Source organism: Serinus canaria, chromosome 4A (genome assembly GCF_022539315.1).
Source record: "Serinus canaria isolate serCan28SL12 chromosome 4A, serCan2020, whole genome shotgun sequence".
NCBI classification, from domain to species: Eukaryota; Metazoa; Chordata; class Aves; order Passeriformes; family Fringillidae; genus Serinus; species Serinus canaria.
In genome coordinates, this window is record NC_066318.1 from 12,089,638 (window position 1) to 12,113,143 (window position 23,506).

Here is a 23,506-nt window from a genome sequence, read left to right on the forward strand (position 1 = left end):
TCAAACCACAACAATTCCTCTCAAATCATGTATTTATCACTTGACCACATACCATCTGGCTGCCAAACCACTGGTACACCTGAAGTGCATGCTGAGCGCTGCTGACTTACTGAATGACTAACAGTGCTTCAACTTCATTCCCCAGCCACACATCCATGACTTACAGTGCTGTCTGTGTTCACGTCCTGCTCCAACACGGGGTTTGGGAGTGGGAGGAGCAAAGATTTCTGCTGGGAGTTACACAGAGTTTCACAAAGGGGCTCCTGAGATCCAGCATTCCTAAAAATACTCGCATCTACATAGAGACTTTTTCCCTGGAAAAAAAAAATAGAAAAGAAAAAAAACCCAAACCCAAATATTGGAAGCTTTGACCTCACAGAGTTGATGGGATGGAATCCCCTTGGGAACCCCAATGGAGCTACATGAAGGACCAATTTAGAAATATTTCTGAAGCTACTGTGCTACAAAAGCAACTTAGGAGCTGCTCATGCCTGAGTGAGCTGCTGCTTCCTCCGGAGCCCTGGGAGCACAGCATGGGAGCAGCACAGCATTGGGGCCAGAAATGCCACTTGGAGCAAGACAGGGCAGTGGCTGAGCCTCCTCCTTGGCACTCTGGACACAGCCCAGTAGGAGCCCAGAGCAGCACTGCTGGAAGGAGGGATGTGCCAGGGCCTGGATGGGAATGCAGCCTCAACCCTCACCAATGCAGGAGCAGGTAAATGTGAAAGTGATGCCATCAGAGACCTCTCCAAGTTAGTCTGGCCATGGGGCTGCGCCTGTGGCTCCAACACAGCCCAAACAAATGGCCTGTCTCTGTGTCCCACTGTGCAAGACATCTTCTAGGAAAAGTCAGGTCAAGACTGTTCTCCACTTTATGCTCCTATTACACTTAAAGTTCACATTTCAGCTTAATCCAAATTGATTTTCTCAAAGGTTTCATCCCACTGTCACTCCAGCTTCTCCCACCTGCCACAGCCCCACTCCAGCACCCACTAGAAGAGCCAGGGGAGCAGGGGGCTGCAGCAGAAGGACAGATCCATCCCCCCTGCCCTCCCTGCTCTGCTGCTCCCAGAGCCCACCACACCCCCAAGAGACCATTCTCAACAACTTCTCTGCACTAGCCCTGCAGCCCACGCCCTCGCTGTGCTGAGCCCCAGCCCCAGCCCAGCTTCTCTGCAGCCCTAATGCTGCAGGTACCATTCCCATGTCCGGGGCACAGGGCAGCACACTGGCAGTCAGCTTGATATGGCAAACTCATCACAGAGCTCTTGGTGCATCAGTAACAAAGCTAAAAGCAACCACTGGCATGGCTAGCCCCCATCTAGAGCAGAGACATCTGTCAGCAGCTCACCCTTCTGATGTCACAGGTGCCATCCCTGCTGAAGGGCAAGGGGGTGATGGGTGCCACCCTTCCACATCAGAGGTGGGGAAGTGGAGACCCTGGAGTGCCAGCAACCTTCTCACAGTTTAACCGACACACAGCCTGCTCCCCTCAGCAGAGCCCCCCCCCCAAGAAATCCCAGCCACCTGCAGCAGAGCCCCCCTCATTTCAGGGGCCATGGGCTGGGTACACCAGCAGCACTGGTAGGAGTTTGCTGTAGACAAGTGAATCAGTGGAACAGATGAGCAGCTCCTGAAGCATCTACCCACAATGTACAGCAAGAAGAGATGTAATTTCAGGCTTATGGCAGATGCTGGAGGGTTTGTGGTGCTAAAAAAAATATAAAAAAATAAAACTCAACACCTACATATAATAGATAGCTTTCTAGGACAAGGAAATCCTGCAGTAGCTGGAAGAAAACCAATCACAGTTCCCAACTACATCTGAGGTAAGGAAACAGAACATGGTCCAAAACAACATCTCCTAAAGGTCATTTTCACAAAACTAGAAAGAACCAGACACAAAAATAACTGAGAGAAAACATCTAAATATATAAGTAAGTGTGACAATGCTTATTGGAGGATGTTTGAAGATGCCTTAGTAGAGCCCTCTTTCCCACCAAGAAAAGCAACAGTATATTTTTTAGAAATTATCTGGTTTAAAATAGAAATTAAGACAAGAGCCAAATTTAAAAAAAAAAGTAAAAAAAATTTAAATCTACTATAAAATCAGAGCAAATTTTATAGAATTCAATACATTTCATAAAGAAAGCTAAAAGGTATTAAAAAAAAACTAGAGGCAATACTTCTATCAGGAAAAAAACAACAATCTATCAATACATTAGGCTTGATACTAAAAAAGTACAGTGAAAGCACCCTGATATAGATGATGCAGAAAGTACAAGCATTACTTTTTATCCTTGCAAATAAGGAAGACTTAAATCTCAGCTATAGCAAAATTCTCTGAGAAGCCAGTTGGGAAGATTCCCCAACATCATCTGCTAACCATCCTCGCATCTGTAACGATAAAACCTGGACTCAGAGCCTATGAAGGAGCTCACCCAAATTCCTAACATTGACTTAAAAAAAAAAAAAACAAACCAGAAGCCTGTCCCAGGCCAGCCAGGAAGTTCCAGAGGTCTTGGGATAATAAATAAAAAGCCCTGCTCAAGCAAACAAAAACTTAGCCCAGTGCCAGTATTTCCAGAGGGCAAACGGCTGACCTGGGCAGGGCAGGCTGGTCACCCTGCCCGTGCTCAGGGATGGAAACACAACTCCTGTTAGTCAGCACAGTTTTCTGGCTGGAGGGCTTGTCAAACGGATCTCGTATTTCTTCTTAGAGTTTGCAATTGGCTGACAAAGGTAACTGTGTTGACATAATACATACAGACTTCTGTGTGACGCCTGACTTCGGCGGGGGTGACAGTTCAAGAACAAAATCCCCTCGCTCTGCCAACAGCCGTGTATAGTGTATATCCAGAGGATTAAAAGCCAGTTGAGCCCAATGACCTCATTAGAGTTGTACCTGCACTGCCCGCCCCTAGAGAGATTTTGGATCCCCAGAGATGATATTCCCAAGAGCAAAAAGGGCCTATGAGGCAGCAGAAATTGCTCTCTGCACACTAAGCTCCAGGCAGCACTGCTGGGAGAAATGGGTTTCCAGGGAATGCAGCTTTGGGCTCTGTGCCTGAGTTTGCAGTGAGTTCAGAAGAACTAGAGAAGGGTATTGCCAGAGCCTCTGCTAGGGAGCAAGCTAACTCATTGAAAAATATTGGCTGGTTTTAGAGCTGATTTTCACACTTGTAAAGCTGGCCAGAGGCAGAATGGAAAGCTGTAAACTCAGCCATGCCAGGAGCCCTCGGCTGGTCCTGATCCTGCACGTGCCCCATTATACACAGCTCACTACTATTGTTTCTTACTTGAGTCCTAATCTGTGCTCAGCACTCTGAGCACCTCCCAGTAACAACTCTGGACACATCAACTTATCTTACACCTTCCCAGATGGAATGAGAAGCAATGTGATTTCTCTTGAAAGAGCAAGTTCTTCCCAACTCCCCCAGTGCAACAGAAGAATGGTCAGGTTTGTCAAAGTTTTCAGCTGCCAAAAAACTTCACCCTTCCCATAAAAACATATAGACATCTTTCCTGTGAGAGGAGCAGAGTTATTCCTCACACCCTTCACCCTCAATCATGTCACTGCTCTGCACTGTGGACACACAGACCAAAGCCTGGAGCTTTTTTTGAACCTCTCTGACCACAAAATATTTCCAAGTGTCCAGGTAACTGGATGCAGGAAAGCCTAACACCTGACACTCTCCAGCATGACTGGCTGAACAGCCAGCTGTGGATGTGAACTGTCTACCACAAAGGACACCTGGGGCTTTCAGTGAATCCCAGTGAATTCCTCTGCCCACAGGCACCACTTACCTCCTTCTCTTTGCTCAGTTCCAGGCAAATGCTGATGTGAGATGCTGCCCTACAGTCACACTCTTGTGGCTATGTGCCATTGCAGCTGTGGGCAGAGCTGAAGTGACAAGTGACAAGTTCTTCAAAAGCATCCAGGGTAACAGACCAAAAACCCCACCTCACAAGAGACATCACCCGCCACAGCCACTGAAGCAGTGCCAGTTACACTTCCCAGCCTGAATCCAGTTTATCCTGACAATACGGTCTCAGCTTCAGCTGGATGACCTTGCGTGAGCTTGCTCCAGAAACTGAAGACTTGGTCCTTCCAAGTTTGGCAAGAGCTGACACAGCCATCACAGGTGCCCTTTTCATTTCTTGAACTGGCTTAGGGTATATTTGCACATGAGCAGATAAACTCTTTGTCCAAAGGACTTCAATCTGGCTGCTGGCTTCCAGATGAGCCCCTCTCATTCACGTGGCTGCTCACATGTCAGGAGGAGCATGAACTGAGCTGAGATCCCTGACTTTTTGTCCTGCATCCAGGGAGGCTGACATACTGCTTACTTCCCAACACAGAAAGATGCAGGACTGTCTAAGCACTATGATCTTTTTAGCAACACAAGATGACAACAGTTTAGATGCAGGTTAGACATTTTACTTTACTGAATCAGACCACCACCACTGGCCTGACCACCTCATCCTCCTGCTGCTGAACCCCTTTGTGATTTAGCACAGGCATTCCCAGTTTAGGCTGCAATTGAAGGAGGAACAGTGCTCAGGTGAACAAAACAGGATGGCTCTTGGGACTTACCACAGCTTCAAAGCCTGTCACACTGAATTCCCCACTAGTCACACTCAAGTTCGGTGTGCAACAAAAGCCACGTCCCCTCAGATCAGGAAGGTTAGCAGTGTTTGCACTTGTGTTGACTTATTTGTACACGCCGACACTTGTACAGAGAGCAGACAACAGGCTACTGACAAGGACTAAGATCTGGAAAATATCTCCGTGATCACTTCAACACAAAGCTGCTCTTTTTCACTTTCACGGGAGCTTTAACTCAACTCACAGTGGAGGCAGTCTTAAAACATGAAATGCATTCAAGTGATCAACGAATTGAAAGGTAATAAAAGCCGTTAATAGCCTCAAATCTGCTTGCAGCCAGATAACATAAACAGCTAGTTATCTTGGGAGAAGGGCAGGGTGCTTTTCTTCCTCAGAACCACTGATTACAGGCTTGCAGCACCCACATTTAAAAGCAAAGCTGAAGAGAAGAGCTTTTCCAGCTATATTGCAGTTTCTCATAAACCCAGTATAGCATGTCTTTGTAGCTATGGGCAGCGTTTTATGTTCCAGTTAAAAAGCAACTCACTATTCAGGGTCACTGCATCCAGTGCCTGCCCAAGCCAATGGCCATTTTTGTGCTTTCTTTCATTAATAAATCAATCAAATGTTAGAGGCACTGGAGTGAAATTGTCCTCTCAGCCTTATCCATCCAGTACTTTTACTGAACTTTGTTGAGCTACTGCTTATTTAGAGGAGACTGAGAGAGACAGTGAGACATCAGCACCTCAAAATACTTGCAACTTGCACATCATAAACACCACAGATATTTCATTAAAGCCATTTTACAAGCTATAAAACTGAAGGTCATTTTATGTCTCTCTCTATAAAAGCAGACAGTGATATAGTCCTCAGTAAAACATACTCTATGGTACAATTTAAGCAGCACTACACAGACTACTTGAACTCCATACAGAGCAACTCATATCCAGGATAAGTTCTCTGTTAATACTGATGGCCAGTATTTCTTTGCTAAAATAACAAGACTTTGAAGGAAAGAAATTTACACCCTCAGATAATACAGCCTTCTTAAAAATACTGAATAGTATCAGTTTAACAATTTTCCTAGATGAATTCATTAGGGAGGTAAATACATAAGGCTACAAAGCAAACTTCCATGTTAACCGTGGAAAAAACATGTAAATTTCTGACTCTGCTTTCAGCATAGCAGGTTTGTAATAAAAATACTAAAACGCTGAAAGGCTGGAACACAAAAGCAAGTGGACAACATTGTAAAGGACTTGTCTTAAAAACCTGAGCACTCTTGCTCAGCACCTGACGCGGCACTCGGAGTCGTCCTCACCTGCACCTCTGCCCCGCTCCTCCCAGCGCGGGTCGCTGAAGGGACGTGGGTTTTACCTGAGTTGGCTCCTCCGTCTGCAGCTGCCTCTGGGGGACAAAAGTTTCGAAAAGTCGGAGGACAGCAGCGGCAGCGGGACGGGCAGAGAGCGAGCCGGGAACCCGGCGGCAGCCCGGTCACCGGAGAGAAGCGACGGGCGGGCACTGCTCCGGCTCAGCGGCAGCTCGGAGCCCTCGGCCGGGGCAGATGGGACCCGGGGCTCCCCAGCGGAGGTGCCCTCACCGCTCCAGTGCGGAGCTGCCGTTCTGCTCTCGCCGCCCCCCGCGGGCTGCCGCCCCGCCAGCAGCGGGGCCGTGCGGGGCCGGGGTGGCGGAGCTCGGGGCGCGGTGCGGTGACAGAGCGGTGCGGGGAGGTGCGGTGCAGTGAGGGGCCGCTCCGCTCCGCCCGCCCCTCGCGCCCGCCCCGCGCCCGCCTCGCGCTCACCGGCGTTGCGGAGCTTCTTGTTCCGCAGCACAGACAGGATGACCAGCGAGTTGCCCAGCACGTCCACCACGATGGTGAAGATAAGCACGGCCGCTAGGCCGGTGGCGGCTCCCGCCGCCGGGCCCCCCTCCAGCCGGCAGTCCGGGCAGCTCCCGTTGCTCCCCGGCCGCTCCATGCGCGCATCTGCCCGCCGCCGCCGGGGCCCCTCCTCCTCCTCCCGCCCCGACGGCAGCTCTCACCCCCGGGCCCGGCCCGTCCCGGGGCGAGCCCGCCGCCCCCTCCCCGGCGGTGCCGCCGCCCTGCCCGGGGCGGAGCGGGGGGGGCCGGGCGGGGGTGCCCGGTGCGCGCCGGGGGCACTGAGGCGCTCTCCGGGCCGATGGCGCCACCGCGCGGCGGCGGCGGGCGGCGCGGGGCGGGGGCGGGCTGGGGGTCCCCGCTCGGAGCCGTCCGGCCCACAGCCCCGCCGGGCCCGCAGCCCCGCCGGTGCGGCAGCCACGCCACGCCGGGCCCCGCAGCCCCGCCGGGCCCGCACCCCGCCCGCCCCACAGCCTCCGCAGCCGTCCCGGCGGGACCCGCACCCCGCCCGTCTCCCGCCCTCGGGCAGAGGTGCCGGCAGGGAGAGATTACGAGGCGAAGTTTCGCACCTCGAGTCGCTGAAGGCTTTCCCAGTGCCTTTGCTTCCCACCGCCCCGCGGCTCCGTTCCCAGCCAGCTACCCCTCAGGCAAACCCATCACCACAGGGACTTTTTCAACCCATTACGCCAGAATAAGACCGTTCACTTTCGCTTTAATACTTTTTGCCGATTGTACCGTGTGCACTGCAGAATCCCCAGCAGTGATGTAAGCTCAGCAGCCCCCTCACTCAGCGGCTCCTCAGCCGCAGGGGAGCAGCGCTCAGTTGGGATACCCAGCTCCTGTAGCCAGGAAACCCAGCTGCCTCAGTCGGGATACCCGGCTGCCGTAGCCAGGACACCCGGCTCCCCCAGCCCAGCCCCATGGCTGGGGCTTCCAGGCACCTTCTGTGCTTTATTCCACACCACCATGATAAAGAAAATACCAAACCAACTGTGGTCAGGCTGTGGCTGCAATACCACAACCACATAAGCTCTCAGCTTTGTTTAGAAAACAAAATCAGAAAAGAGAAAATAGGGATACTGTAGAACCATGGAATGGTTTGAGTTGGAAAGGACCTTAAAGATCATTCAGTTCCAATTCCCTGTGCTGTGGGCAGGGACACCTTCAGGAACACCAGGGTGCTCAGAGCCCCATCCAGCCCGGCCTGGAACATTTCAAATGATGGGGCATTCACAGCTGCTCTGGGCAACCTGTGCCTCATCATCCTCAACAGTCAAAACTTTCTTCCTATATCTAAACTTAACCCACCCTCTGTCAGTTTAAAGCCATTCCCTCTTGTTCTATCACTCCATGCCCTTGTCTGAAGTCCTTCTCCAGCTCTCTTGTAGCCCACTTAGGGACTGGAAGGTGCTATAAGGTGTCCCTGAAACTTTCTCTTCTCCAGGTTGAACAAGCCCAGCTCCCTCAGCCTGTGTTCATAGCAGAGATGCTCACCACCAGCCATGGGCAGGGCAGAGGGCAGGTCCATGCTTTGGCTGTCCAGCACCACCTCCTGCTCCTGCCCAAAGCCACCCCTCTGTGTGCAGGTCAAAGTGTCCAAGCAAACATTAAGATTGTGTCACAACCCATTATGGGGGTTTTACTGCTGCCTGATCGAGTGAATCAATAACAAAGCAAAAAGCAAAGCCTTTGGTGGCTCATTCCCTGCCAGCAGAGTACAAGCAGCAAACAGGGTCTGCCCTGGCCTGGTGGCTCAGTGTCAGAGCCAGCCCCGCATCTGCATTCAGAACCTTGCTGACCCAACCTGCTTGAAATGTCTTCTTACCTTTTCCCCATGACTGAAGAGCGCTCAATTAAAAAAAAAAATAAGGAAAAAGAAAAAAAAAAAAAAGAAAGAGGGTTTTAAACAAAATTATCAAAATCCTTGAATTGTTAAAGACAGCATTTTGGCTTGCTACGTAGCTTCTTTAGCTTCCTTTTGACATTCTGCACTGAATTCTGTATAGTTTTGAAAATATTTTCTCTGTGTAAACCAAATAATTTTGTTCATGGACTGTCAGCTGCTCTGTTCAGCACATACCTGCAGACAGGAGCAAGGTCAACTTTCATGGACATATCCTTTCGGCACCTTTCACCTTCACTCTGCTCTTCTCTGTCAGTTTTGCACCATTTATAAGATGCTCTCAGGAGTGTTTCAGCTGTGGAGAACGAGAATGTGACTTCAAAGGACCTGAACTTTACATAAAAAAGTCTTGGCAAGAGCACCAAAGCTATCCAAAAAAGATTTTGGCCTCACACTTAAAAAAACCTTGCTCACAGAGCAGTGCAAGGTAAAGGGGGTGTAACATTTCATTAAACAAATGCAACTGGAAAAACATAAAAAGGGCTTTTTATCTGGCCACTTTTTTTGGTGTGTAATTTATACCTGCAAAAAGCAATTCCTTTTCCACAGCCTGGAGTGATTGCCCTGGACAGGAAGGTCTGCAGAGCTGTACCAGGCATGTGTGCATCTGCATAGATGCAGCAACTAATCTTCCATAAGAAACTTAGAAGAAATTATGATAGATGTAGTGAGCAACTGTTTTCATCACTGGAGTGATTTAGATGAATGATCTTCAGGCTGTTTCCTCCCACCTTCCTGCTAAATGGACTCTTCACTGCTTCAATTAAGACAAGGCAAGCACTCTAGGAAGCAGTGGCAAGGGAAAAAAAATTAAGGCAGAGGTATCAATGAGACCTTTTTAATTACACTTTACCAGAACTGCTGACATAAATCAGGCTGAAATAAGAGCATCCCCAGTGTGTTAGAAGAATTTAGGCTCATTTGATTGTGCAAGGATCATGAACATGATCTCAGGAGAAGGCACCTGAATTAGGGTCAGAAACCAGAACCCTTCCGTACCTAAACTACACTAGGGAGAGTAGGTACATGTATACAGACAGGAAGACCAAGTAGAATGAAATCAGTGCAAAATATTCAAGCCCCATAAATGCACACTCCATGTGTAAAATTGTCACGTCTTTGCTAACAGGGAGGCTGGGAGGGGCAGTGCCTGGCACCCTCCTGCCATGCCCCTCACAGCAGCCCTGTGCAGAGCATCTCTCATCCCTCCCTGAGCATCTCCTGTGGCACGAAACACCCCTGTTTCACAACCCTACCTACCAGGGCACACAGCTTAGTAAGAGTTAATCCAGGTATACTGTAATAAATGGAAGCTTACATAATTGAAAAATAGCTGAGGCATTAATCTTCCTTCTCGCTACCTTGAGTCCTCTTTAAAAAGATTATTTTGTCTTCAGAGACAGCTTTAATGCTACTTAATGAATCGCTTATAAATGAAGATTTTTTTTTTTCCCTCCTATACAGGGACAGGCTGACTACTACCCCGATTGTCACAGAGACAATTAACTTTTGTCAAATACACAAAGATAATAGCTGTTCTCTGCAAATACTACTATGCCGAATTTGGCATATTTAAGGCCATTTTTTTCTTTCTGTTTTGACTAAGCATGCTTAGTGACAGTAACATACCCATTCCCTTTAAGCAGACCTGGGGAACTCCTCATGTGTAGCAAAATAATTAGTGCCCCCCTGGGCACCCACTGGAACAGGTTGGTTAGCACTGAATCAGGAACACCAGGTAGGAAATGTCATAATTCAACATGAACACGAGCTCATTCAAAGGTAACTTGGTGTCCCACTTCAAAGGAGAGAGGAGACATTAAAAAAGGAGAGGGATACAAAATAAGAGCCTCAATTTCCATGCTGCCTGTCTCAGTTGCAGACAGGGTGCAGGCAAGCCATCTTTGATCTGTAACTCCCTCCTTGCAAAAGCAGGCACCAGGACCCCAGGGACCACCAGGACCCCAGGGACCACCAGGACCCCAGGGCAGGTTAGTGGTTTCATCACTAAAAATAACTCCCAGTGAGCTGCAAGGGCCATTTTATAGTCACTTCTGACACTAAGGTCCCAGCAGTAACACTCAGTTGTCTCCCTTGCCCATGTCACACCTAACACCTGATCAGTTCCCCAGATCTACACGTGCAGGGCAAAGATGCTGAATGAAGATGAACCCCTCTTCTCCCACCACACCAGCCTAGCCAAGTACTTGTATTTATTTCTAACAAAAACAGCAGGCAATGAAAGGTGTAGTTTCTCAACACATGGGAATTTTGACTCAAGCCTTTGGGAGACACACTAAACAGAAGCAGAAATGAGGCTGATAAATCCTTTGCCACATGGACTACTTCCACATTCTTTAGCCCCTGCACCCTTTAGGCTGCTCCTGGTCATGGGCAGAGCAGGTTTCCTCCACCCCTGAACAGATTCAGTAAGAGTGTAGAGGTCTCTGCTGCCTCCCATATTGATACCAGCAGCCTACAGGTGTTGAATGCCACAAGGATGCAGTGCTCAGCCAGTGGAGAGCTTCAGCACATGCCTTTCCAGTACAGTCTGGTTTATTTGCTTAAGAGTCTGATCTAGAGCCCAGACAGTGGAGGTTCATTCCTTGGTGCAGTCTAAGACTCACAAACATGGCTAAAATCAGTCATTTAGTCCTGCCATGTGTCATGACTATTAGCATAAAAATAAGGGCAAACACCTTCCCCCCCTCTACCCCTTCTCTCAATTCTGCCCTTAAATCCAGCACGTGCCCAGGAGGCAGAGGTTTTTCCAAACCATTACCTACAGGGGAATCACTCTTGCCCACCTGCAGCTCTTTAGCCAAACATATAGAGCAGTGGTTCCTCCCTCCCAAACTTTTCTCTGGTCCAGAGAGAAACACAGAGAGGCAGCACAGCTGTACTGTGCACGGCATAGAGAATCCCGCTCCTGGGAAAAGCAGCACTGGCTGCTTCAGCAACAAACAGATGAATGCAGCAGCTTGCCCTGAGCTGCCATCGCAGAGGAGATCAACAAACAAGTGGCTCTGTTTGTGCTCTCGAGGAGCTCCAGACAAACGGCCAACCTCGTGTTCAGCCACTTCCCCCTTTGTCCCCGCGCAGCAGCGGCGAGCAGCGCACAGCCCGCTGGCCAGGACAGCCCTCGCTGTTAACTGCCGCCAGAGCCCCGACACAGGCCTGTTCATTCAGCCCAGCTTAACGCTGCAATCTCAATAAAAAGGCAAAGAAGGGAAACTCTGTCTTCCTTTTGCACCCTGAATAATAAATGACACCATCAATGTTGCCTTGCGATGCAACATCAAGCCACTTCCTTTGCTCCAAGATGAGATTTAAGAAGAATGACTTTGAGGCTGACTTGACTTTTCAAATATCCCATTTTTTCCCCCCATTTAAAACTCGAGGATGCAACATGAATGAAATCAGAATTAGCCTCATTACAAACAAGCAAGGGGGGGCTGACCTAGATTCACTCTGCCTCTCGGAAGGAAGTGACGGCAAAAGTTTAAACCTGTCATACGGGGCTGCAGCACATGTAGGTCAAAGTTTGTTGCAATCAAATCATGCTTTCAGAAAGGCTTTTGCTGGTGGGATGATTTGTATGGCAGTGGCTGAATTATGCATGGGATTTGTACAGTCTCTGCTGGCAAATAAATATGTGTGAAGAAACTCAGACTTCTTCCTGCAGCATCATCAGTGCCTCAAACCCAGCTCTGCATCCCTGGGGACCCACGTGCTGGGTTTTGTGGTAGCTCTCACCACCAGCTACATCAGGCAGCATCCTGTGGCTGGTGTGGCTGTAACCAGTCTTGCTGCAGGTTTCAAGATGCTAGGACAGAATGTGGGATTTTTTCAGTGACTTTACTTAATCCTGCCCAAAAAAATGCCAAATTAGAGGGCCTGCTCCCAGCAAAGACAGCCTGGTTGCTGTTTAGGCTGCTCAGGGAGGAGGTTCAGATGACAATTGAGAGGTAGCATGGGACTCTCCCAGGCGACAGTCATGGCTGAAGAAAAGATATGGAAATGGTCCAGCTGGTGGGTTTGTTGGGGGAAAAACCTCAGGGAAGGATCTAAAGAATTAATTGTTTTAGTATCCAAATAAGAAACTCCTGCAAATCAATGTAATGCAAAGTGAGGAAAGCTTGTTCATGATGGACCAGTCCCCCCACCCCATTTGTGTTCAAGATCTTCCTTTAACTCCAGCAGAAGGACCATTCATTCTCCTCTCACCATCCCCAAAATGGGTGTGCTCAAGTGAGGTTGGGGCAGACTTTTCCCTTCCACAGAAACTTCTTGGGATGGTAGGAGAAAAAGAGGAAGAAAAAAAGGAGCACTTAATACTTTTTCTCATTGAGATTCCTCAGCCAGTCTTTTTTTCTACCATTATAAACCAAACCCATTCCTGCTCCTTACAGGTCTCCTTTCACCATTCCCTTTCCAGCCCATCCCTTTTGCCCCAGCATGCTGTGCACACAAAAATCTTGCTGTTCTCAGTTTCCCACATCAGCACCTACAGGGATGCTGGCTGAGTTGCTCTCAGTTTTCCTAGTGCAGCTCTCACAGCCTCTCTCACCTCACTTTCTCTCCCCTTACTTCCCTCTCCTCCAGCCTGGGGTTTATCCTAGTTAGAGATCAGCTAAAAGAATCAGGCCAACCTTTTGGAAACATCAGGGTATTACCCAGTTCACCACCACCTGTATGTAGAAGGGACCTAAGTTTATCCTCTGACTGTTCAGGGGCAACAGTGCGAGATGGAAACTGCTGAAATGCTCTGGGGACTCTCCCCTTCACATTCCCTGCCTCCCCAGCCCCCATTTGTATTTGGATGCACACCCACCTGCAAACATTCTGCCCACACCACGTCCAAGCTGCTTCTCCAGCTGGGGATGGCACAAGCCATTGCCACTGGCAGTCGCTTTCCAATGGTAAGGCTGAAATTCCCATGGTTGTCCTCTTCGAAAACTGCCTTAAGAAAGAAGACAAGGAGCTTTCCCTTTCCTGGAGCAGCCCCTCCTGCAGCCTGGATTGTGACTTGAACAAACTTCAGGAGCACTGGGCACTACGAGGCAGCAGTGTAGGAAGGACAGTGCCACACTTTTGAGCTCTTAATTATGTCCCAAGCAGCACCTGCGTGCCTGCAGTAATGAGGGCTCTGCTACATCCACGGCTGTTAGTGAGATCCTGTTTTACTTCACCCTCATTATGGGAAATAGCCTGCTCAGATCCAGCAGCCGTGGAGATGTTTCCTCTCATGAAGCAGATCGCCTTCCCCTGTCAATTACGAGCAGAGAGCTCAACAGCCCCGTGCAAATTGCTGGATGAGAGCATAAATAGGAGCACATGAGAACTGACTACAGCCTTGGTGGCAGGCTTGCTTAAAAACACCTGGTGGGAACAGGAGGGTCAAGAGTAATAAAAAGCAGAGAGATGATGGTGGCTGGCACAGCAGTGCTGTGGATCCAAGGGGGTGTGGGTACCTACCTGCCCCTGCAGAAGTGCAGCCATCCACAGTGGCAGTGTGCTGGGAGTTAACAGAGGGGCTGCAGCCAGTTGAATCCACGACCAAAGCTTTTTCTGCAGTGAAGAGATTCCCTTTCCTCAGGCTATCACTTTGGTACATATCAGCAATGTGCAGCCCATAGATGGGAAATTATTCTCTTCTCTTGCTGTACTTCCACTAAAAGCTCTGATTTCACTGGAACATCCAGCATACCTGCAAAGCTCTGCAGCATTTCCAAGAGGCAAGCAACCAGGTCTCTGAGCTGAGGCTGCACACAAACCTTTACCCAGTGCACAGCACTGGTGCTCACACTGCCCACAGCAGCTGCTCTTGCCTGAGGAAGCCCAGGGTTAACTTCCATCACAAACAGACTCTTGTCCTGCTGCATGCCCATTCCAGAGAACAGGATGTGAAAGGGTGAGAAAGGGTGTGTGGATTTTAACCAATGGTCTTGAAGATGGTTTATTGAGCCCTACAGACATTGCTGACTCCTCCTGGGCCTGTTTCCCTGCTGGACCCCTGGAGCCTGCCTTTACTCCTTCCTTTGGGCAAGGAGGTGGCAATGTCTCTTCTGCCTACAGGTCAGCCCAGGGTCAGGGACAATTAAACAGAGGAACAACTTTCCTGCAGCAAACAGCTGACTGCCCATCTTACAAAAATCACTTTTCTCTGCCCTATATTACATCATTGCTCATGAACTCCCACTGGTCTTCAACTCACTCCCCATTGCCAGGTCTGATCTTCAGCCTGCCACTGTAAGGGGCACTCCAACACCCAATGCACGTGTGAAGTACCCCTCGTGTTTGTTCTGTCCCACCCATCTCTGCAATAGCTCCATCCAGAAACCTCCTCTGGGCATCAGCTCTGCACACTTACCTGTCAGTGTTTTTGCAGGCTCTGCAGGAGGGCATTGATTCCTGCTTGTAGAGCAGTTCTGTCTGGAGGAAAGCTATTGTGTTTGCTTTGTATTGTGGGTAGGCTTTGAAAGGGGGCCTCTCTGTGCCCTGCAGATCCATTCTTCACCTTTCCACTCCTGCCATCCCCACAGACCCACTGGGGTTGCACACCCTCCTCACCCCAGAAAGCCCCTTTGCTTTCCTTCTAGACCCTGCAGGCAGAGCTGCCTGTGATTTATTTCCTTGTATTTAATTCTGCTAAGTCATAGGCACCAGAAATCTGCAGCTGGCAACTCCAGGCTGCTTTCCAGCTTCTCCATCCAGACCTGCCAGCAGACGTTTTCAGTTTTGGTTCTCAGATCTCCATTACAGTCTGGTCTCAAAACAGTGGATCCACCAACCCTCCAACTGTGCCCGTTCAACTCCACAGCCTTAAAGCTGCTACAAGTGAGCTGCAAGTTCCTCCTGCTCCTCCACAGAAGAGGGTATCCCTCCAGTGTGTCTTTCTTTGGCAGAAAATGGTGTCCTTCAGCTCTCCTTAGCACAGTTTGGTGCCTGGTTTTTCCCTCCTCCCCATTTGTAGGCTCATAAGCAAAGACAGCTCTCTTCAGATCTGGTGACGTTAAAGCTCTTCTTTATCAGTAACTCCACTTACCTCTGCAACAAGGTGAAAACAGTGCTTGAATTTTTGCTGCTTTCCTAGAGAATTTCAGTGACGCTGAGCTGTAGGACTGTCCATCCTCCTGCCTCCTTTCCCTCAGCTCCTCGCTCCTGCCCTTCCCACAGGTGTTTCTTAATAAAACCGGGGCCCACGTTTCACTCAGGCATGGGGAAGAAATGAGACTTTCAGTTCATACCTCATAGGAAATTAATTGAAAGTTGAACGAATAACTTCAGAGAAGAGAAATGGGAAGAAAAAGGAAAGATTTGCATGCCTCACGTTCACCCCACTTTCCTAAAATCTGATTGAAGAAAGCACATTTGGAGATGCTAAGTCATAAAGTTTAACAGGGGTGTATACAGTTAAAATGAAACCCCCAGTAGATGGATTAGCTCCCCCAGTCAGAGTTTGTCTCTGCTCCCAGGCAGGGACTAAGCACTCTCCCCAGGCAGTGGGCACTCCAGCCTGGAATGCAGTGTGCACAAAAGAGCCTGAAGGAAAAGGCAAGGCTGCTGAAGTTATGAAAAAAGAAAGCTGGATGCAAATTAGATGTGTAATACAGAGAGCTTGAAATTAAATATAAGTTCAGCCACAGAAAAGGTTGCCAGAGATATTTAGGATTTGTATGTGTACATTATATATATATACACATACACACACTCATATATATTTATAAAGACCAACAAATCCTATCTGTGTTCAATGTGGGCAAGATGTTGCTATAGTAATCTTAATTTTACATTCCTTACATTAAAAAGAAGATTGCAAGTTGTTTGGCACTCAGACTGTCTTTTTGTTATAACATGTGCTGCATTTAACCCAGTGGGACTCTGTTCTCTACCTCTTGGAACTATGGAAATAGAAATAACTATTAACAATAATGTCATCATTACATGGCAGCCTTGGATTCAGTTTCCTTTAAAAAAAAAAAGGAAAAGAAAAAAAAAAGGGCAGACAGATAAAGAAACAGCCTGTGCATGTTAGCATTAAATTTAGGCTTGGACATGAAGATGTCCTTGAGGACAGGCAGAGACCCAGGGAGACATTGGGAGCTGCAGGGGGAGCAGGGGAGTCCTGGGTGGGAGAGGGGCAGAAAGAGAGAACCTGCTTCAAATTTCATGTGGCACCAGCTGTAAATCAGAAGTGACTCCACCAAAGCCAGGAAAGGCACCAAAGGGATACCAAAAAGGATAAAAGCCAAGTGAGGTACCTGTGCTGCAAACACACTGCCTGTGATGAGATGGGGAGCTTCTCCAAAAGCTGGTGTGGGACAAGGGGCTCTCTGCCCACACTGGGGGTCTCTCCCAAGCCAGCCTCCCTCTCTGGCAGGAGCAGGTTGGAGGGTGGCAAAGGGCACCTGGCAGGCATGGGGCTGCCCCCAGCAGCTCACTCCTACCTTGGTCCCTTCTGAGAGGGGCTGGGGGCTGCATGGGGGGCTGCAGCCTCCAAAATCTGGGGACCCAAGCCCTCACAGGGAAGAGTACAGACAGCACTTTGTCTCCCTGGACTTGCTGGAGTTCCAGACCTGGGGAGGTGTGAGGTGGGGATCCGTGCAATCCATGTGCACATCCTGTGCTCTGCAGAGACAAGCACTGACTTCGACCATCCCCACCTGACACCAGCTCCCGGCAGTGTTTGTTTGCTCCAGATTGATGGTGTTTACAACTCCAGGCATCTTCTCAGTCATCTGTGATCTCTGGCTGTGAGTGGGTCTCTTTGGGACACTGGATGACAAGTGTTGCTACAGTGCCAAGGAGATGGGACTCCCAACTGCCTGTGGCAGGCAGATCGCTGTGAAATCATGATTTATCTGGAGTTAGATTAAGTTATGTCTCTCTCTCCTGCCTGCCCTGGCAGTGGCTGAATGCAGATATGCTGTATTTCTTCCTCTAAACAGGAGAACGTGGGGCCATTTACCAGCAGCTAGAGGTCAGAAGGTGCCCAAATGTAAACTCCAGGACAAAGCTTGTCTGAGCGCGTTTGAGGGATGGAGCTGACAGGTGACAAACGGCCAGAGCTGAGTTTGCTCTATTTTGGCTTATGCCACTGCTTGGGGAAATACAGGAAGGGAAAACAGGTGAATTATTGTCACCTTCAGACTTAAATAGAGGCTTCAAACAAAATTGCATTGCTTAGATGTTCAGAGGGGGAAATGTTTACCTCGCGTGCAGAAATAAATGTTAAAGTTTATGAATCACATAAAGCCTTTTTATGCTGAAAATCCCTTCTGGCTGAGAATGGGGATACTTCTCATTGTGATCTTGATCCACCCAATTTATTTGTGGATCAAAAGGATCAGTGAAGGCCTAATTCTGCAGAAGATCTGGCAATGGGAAAAGTTCTTTCAGTGGGGACTGGATGCCCACCTGTTTCTTCCCATCCTGACTCACACAGATCCCTTCACCCCTGGCAGGGAAAGCTCCAGCTCCCTCTTTGCACTGAGGGTTTTTGGCTGCAATAACAGGTCTGCTCTGTCACGCCGTTGCTCCCCAGGGCCAGGGTATGGAGTGGGGCTCCTCCAAAACCCCCTGTTCACAGGCAAAATCAGGCCTTGGAGGAAGACAAGGAGCACAGCAAGGTGGAACACAGGAACCAGCAGGCTAGGCAGGGGGAGGGTGCCCTCTTTCTCTCTCTCTCTGACTTCTTGCAGCCTGAGCACTGACTTTGCCAGGATGCCAAACACTGGCATTCACTCCTCTTCCCTTAACATGTGAGAGGGAGGTGCACCAATGCATGGAATAAAGGATAAAGCAAAGAGGGGCAACCCCAGTCACTATTCCTGAGCTGCTGGCACCACATTCCAGAGAGACAGACAGCAACAGATCCTGGGAGAGGCAAAGGCAGGAAAAACTCATTCATATGCAAAGGACTTAGATCTTGGGGAGAGTGGCAGTGAGCTCATGCAGCACAGAATGAGCCTGCCCAGAGTTCTCTGCCTTTTGGAAAAAGACATTGCTACTGCAGGAGCCTCAGGCCTTGTGGGAAAGCCACCATTTCCTTCATTGGTGGTGATTTATTTGGGAAGAAGCCTCATTTTTCACTGATCATATTAGAAGCACAGAATGGATTACAGCATGGAGTAACCCTGATAGCTGAGAAATTCAGTGTATGCAAATGTGAGCCTTAAACGGCTCTTTCTGTGAAAGATTGCCTGTAGCTGGGATGCCTTGGAGATGTGGCACCAAGGAATAGGCTGGTATTTCAAAGCAGAGGCTCTGCCACAAGGTACAACACAAGGTCTGCTGACATTTTCAAATGCAGCTGCTCCCTGTGAGCACAACTTGCATCTCTGTTTTGCAAACCTGCTCCTTTTGCTGCAGAACCCTGTGCCCACTACACACGCACACGTGCACCAAATGACTGCTAAAAACAAACACTAGGTCATCTGCAGCATCTGTGAGCTCCCAAGGCCTCCCAAGCTGCTCCCTGGTACCTAAACTGCAGCCCAAGAGTGGCCAAGAGGCAGCACCAAGGAACTAGGGCTGTTTCATCCTCTCCCACCTCCTCCAGCCCCTCAGAGCTCAGGCATTAGAGGGGAACACCTTCAGGTGGGAAGAGGGATGAGGTGAAACTTGTGTTTTGCCTGGACTGATGCTGCCCTTTGCCTGGGTCAGCTGGTGCATCTTCCCTTGGGTATCCCTCGTGGGCCCAGGCTGCACCCACCACCTCCAAGCAGCACAGGGATGGACAAGGATGCACAGGGATGCTGTGCAGTGTGTGGCAGCTGCCTGAAGATGGCAAGCCAGCACTGCAGTTTATAATACATGCAAATAACCCTGCTGGAGGGAGAAAGGGGCTCCCTACAAATAAGAGGGCTATATTTTCTTGGCAGCCCATGGAATGCCAAGCAGAATTTAAATTGCCGTGTTTATCAAACAAGTCTGAGCCTTTTTTTCTTTCCTTTCCTTTGTTAAATGCTGCCCACCTTGCAGAATTTTGAGCAGTACTCCTGGTACTGCATCAGTCCTCAAGCCCAAATGCAAAGTCTGAGGAAGAAATTGCAATGCATCCTTTGGCACCAGGGAGCCATAGAGCTGGTGTGTGCATGCAATAATTTATCCTAAGCCTTCTAGTGGCATTTTATGTCTTTTTGCTGTAGTGCTATTACAGCTTTGATTACTCCATTTTTATGTTTGTCAGCACAGCATATGGGCAAGATAATTTGTATTCAAAGTATTAAACTGGTAATGTAAATTATTAAAGACCCAATTCATAAACGCATTACACACCATATGCAGATTTCTTTCCCTTAACTCCCCCTTCTCCTCCTCCTCCCCATTTTGCAGACCTGGCTTCAAACAGCTGGAGCAGGAGTGGGACCACTGCCAGCTCCCACCCCATGGGCACCAGGCCTGTCAGGTGAAGTGAGTGTCAGGTGAAGACCCAGCCTCTTCTCTTTCCTTCTGCCCCCTGCACAACTCATTCATCCCCAAGTGCCTGTTGCCCATCAGCTCATCTCATTCTGGCACCTCCAAAGACAAGAGAAGAAGCTCTTTCCCATTTTTACTCCAACCCCTATTTGCAGCAGAGTACCCTCTGAAGTATGCCCATCTCCCAGTGCAGGCATTGCAAGGAGGCACTGGAGTGGGCACAGGAGGAGGAGCAGACAGTCACTAAGGCAGTCCCATCTCATGCCCATCTCCAGTTCCACACATGCAGGACAGGGGCAGCTTGGCTCTGGTTTTGTGGCAGGGGCTGCTGCACCTGTGGTAAGCACGCAGCCTCATGGGCAACAGGTCAGCTCTGCCCGTGCTCGGCCCCAACAGGATTCCAGCAGCCCCTCTGCAGGGCTGGGGGCAGTGAAACCCACCAATCCTGCATGGAAATTGGGCTGTTCAGCTGTAACCCCTTCCATAACAGGCATCTCCTTTCAATAGCTGTTTACCAGACCATACACAGCGCCATTGTGTTGAGCAGATGCCGTCTTCTGTTTTTCTCATTACCAAGATTTACTGTCTTATAAGCTTATTATTGACCCAGGCTTTAGGCTTCCTTCAGGGCTGAGGCCGAGGGAAATGCAAACTCCCAGCACTGCTGTTTGCAGGAGCATCCCCCACTGAACTGACACAGAGTCAGGGCTGCCTCCTCCAAACCTGGGTTCCTCCACCTCACAGCGAAGGCTTTGACAGCCCAGAAGAGTGTCAGGGAGCTGCAGGGTGCCCCATCCCTGCCCTGGGGATCCCAAAGCCCCTGGGCAGCCCTTCAGGCTCTCCCCCTGCTATAGAGCAGTTTCAATGTTTTGTGCTGCCAGCACTTCTGAAAAGTTACATTACAGTGGAGGAGGAATTGGGACTGGGATGCTTAACTGCATTTAGCATGTGTAAAATCAGGCAGGTCTCCTAACCTAGAGCTCCCCCAGCACACAAAAACCTTTCTGGCCCTGCTTTTCAGGCAAAATGCATGCCTCCTCCTACCCTGGGACAAAAAGGAGTATTTTGAATCCAGCTTTCCAGAGGTTTGGCTTCCAGGGTGCCCATGGGTGACCACAGCAGTGTTGCTCTACTTCAGACCTGCATTTCCCCAGCCAAAAGGTGCTGTTGGCACAGACCAAGAGGCAGGATCCCTGGTACACTGGCCCTAGCAAAGGAGCTGTTTTACCTGCATGTTCACACTCCATCCATTACATCTGCCAAGTAATCAGCAGAAGCTCCCCAGAAAAAATGTACAACTACATTTCAACCCAGTAGGACACAGAAGTAGTCAAAAAGTAAAAATGCTGCCAGTGCCTACTGGGACTCAGCTCTGTTCCCTCATGCAAAAAAAAAAAAAAAAAAAAAAAAGCAGTTTTGCCAGAAAAAGACAAGAAAACAAGGCAGCACAGCAGGAGCCACAGGCCATGGGTGCTGTACCCAGAGCCTCATGGCTCAGGTTAGTGTGTGTGTAGCTGACAGGTAAAACAAGACCATCCCCCACAAATTATAAATTTTGCAGGACTTTCACACAACCTGGCCACGTATTGCTGAGTCAGAACTTTCAGTGACTGTTCCAGTGACACTGGCACCCAGCTCACTCCTCAGTCCTGCTTTAATTCCTGGGACATGGAGTCCAGCAGAGATGGCAGTGCCAGAATCAGAGCAGGGTGGGAATTACACTGCTCCTGACCAAGAAACATCTCCGTGCTGGCTGGCTCAGGGTGACGCCTCCCACCTGTGGCAGGCACAATGCTGCTCCAGCAGCAGGGGATGTGTGCTGGGAGCACTGCAAGGCTCCAGCTGTGCACAGCCACCTTTGGGTACATCACAGCTGTGGCCAAAATTGAAGCTGCCAAGGCAGGGTGTGCAGGAAAAGGATGGAAACATGAGCAAGGTGCTGGAGATGGAGTAGCAGAAAGGGAGCACGTGCAGAGAGGCTGGGAAATAAATTATTTTTTGGGAAAAACAAACCAAACCACCATCCAGTTATTTCTGTCCACAACATATTTGTAATTCCTTCTCCAAGACTGTTTTCTAAAAAGTAGAAGAATTTTTCAACTCTTATTTTATCATCAAATGAGGAAGACCTAGATCCATCCACACTGATGACCAAGCCATGAACCTCGTGCCTGCAGGGAAGAGGGTGAGGGGCTGGGAATGAAAGAGGGATGGAGCAAGTGGAGGTGGCCTCGGGCAGACAGTGCTCCAGAGCAGATGCTGCTGGTGGCAGAGGCAGCCCTGCACTGTAACAATGGGCTCAGCTTTGGGACAACTGGGCTCTGCACATGGCAAGGGATCAGAAGCCCTGAGCTGGGTTTTCTCCTCCTCCCCCATGCATCTGCTTTTCTGGTGGGCTCTGCAGAGCTGCCCCTGCCCAGACTCACAGGGGCACTGTGCACACAAGGCCCTGAGCATCTGCTGTGTATCACCAGCCACGGGGATGGATGAGGTTTCCCCAAAACCTCGGAGCAGCAGGCAGAGGTGGGGCATGCAAACAGTGCCATCAGACCAGAGCGTGTCCCTGCAGCGTCACAGGGGGAACTTGGACGCAGGGAGCTCTGCTGGGAGGGTGGGGTCCTCTGCAAATAACAGCAGTGATTGTTATTTTGGAACACAGGCACAGAGAGCCACCGTGATCCCAGCGTGCTGCCCAGTTTCAGTGCCTATAACCCACATTATGGAGACACAGCCCAGCCCAGCAGACGAGCTAAACAGCAGGCTTCCAGATGTCCACCCGCTCGCCCATCTCAGACTCCTAATCCCCTACTTTGTCTGAGCTCTAGCTCATTTCTGATGCATTCAGATTATCCAGCGAGCATAACTGCTAGTGAACATCTGAATATTTCCCCCTCCATCTCACATTTCACCTTGGAGGAGAAGCACTCCACAGAGCCCAGGCCCTTCTTTATCAAGCCAATTAGTGCAACACAAAAGCAGTGAATAGGACCAGGCAAAGCTCAATGGCCTGTAAAATCCCCAATATTTCGAGACGGGCTTAGGCCAAATATAACTGTTTTTTAAAAAAAAGGGAAAGCCTAGGGTAAGTAAACCAGAGTGCTGGCCTTTCCAACCACATTAAAAAGAAAACCCAGCAAATCAGTGCAACGTACAAGGCAGTTCATGGATCATAGCGAAAAGTTTACAAACAGAGCAGCTATAATTCCTTCTATAACATTGGAGGACCCAAGTGTGCAAGGAACAAAAGGAAATGATTAACAGGGGAAATATGCATGGTACAAAAAGACTTTTTAGTCCAAAAAAGGATGTCCATATTTAGAAACACTTGATTCCTGTTGTCAGGGCCCTGCTTTTCCTGAATGTGTTTCTCTCCCGTGAAAGAAAGAAGTCACAAAGGGAGTTTGTGCACAGCCATGTCACATGCACACAGGGCACCGCTGATTCTTCTCCAAGATTAAGGGAAAAATGCAAAGGATTCCAGAGCAAGCAAATAAAACATTAAAAATAATCATGTCCATATTTAGGAGAAGGCTTCTAGCAAACCAGCAGCTCCTCTGGCAGGATCCCCTCTCCCACCATGGGCACCCTGAGCCCTTGTCAGGGTGGGCTGCCCAAGCACCCATGGCAAGAAAGTGGTTCTCACTCCCCTGGGGCTAGGGGGCCAGAGGCAGTCCTGCTCCAGATCACAGGGATC

General features: G+C 49.4%; 1 protein-coding gene across 1 annotated transcript in view; it reads right to left on the reverse strand.

Annotated features, from left to right (window-relative positions):
- GPR50 (G protein-coupled receptor 50) overlaps positions 1 to 6,585 on the reverse strand; it is a 43,343-nt gene extending 36,758 nt beyond the window's left edge. Inside the window, exon 1 of the mRNA XM_030229055.2 lies at positions 6,411 to 6,585. Coding sequence (XP_030084915.1) covers positions 6,411 to 6,585 — 175 coding nt within the window. The remainder of the gene's footprint in view (positions 1 to 6,410) is intronic.
- Between the last annotated feature and the right edge of the window lie 16,921 nt (positions 6,586 to 23,506).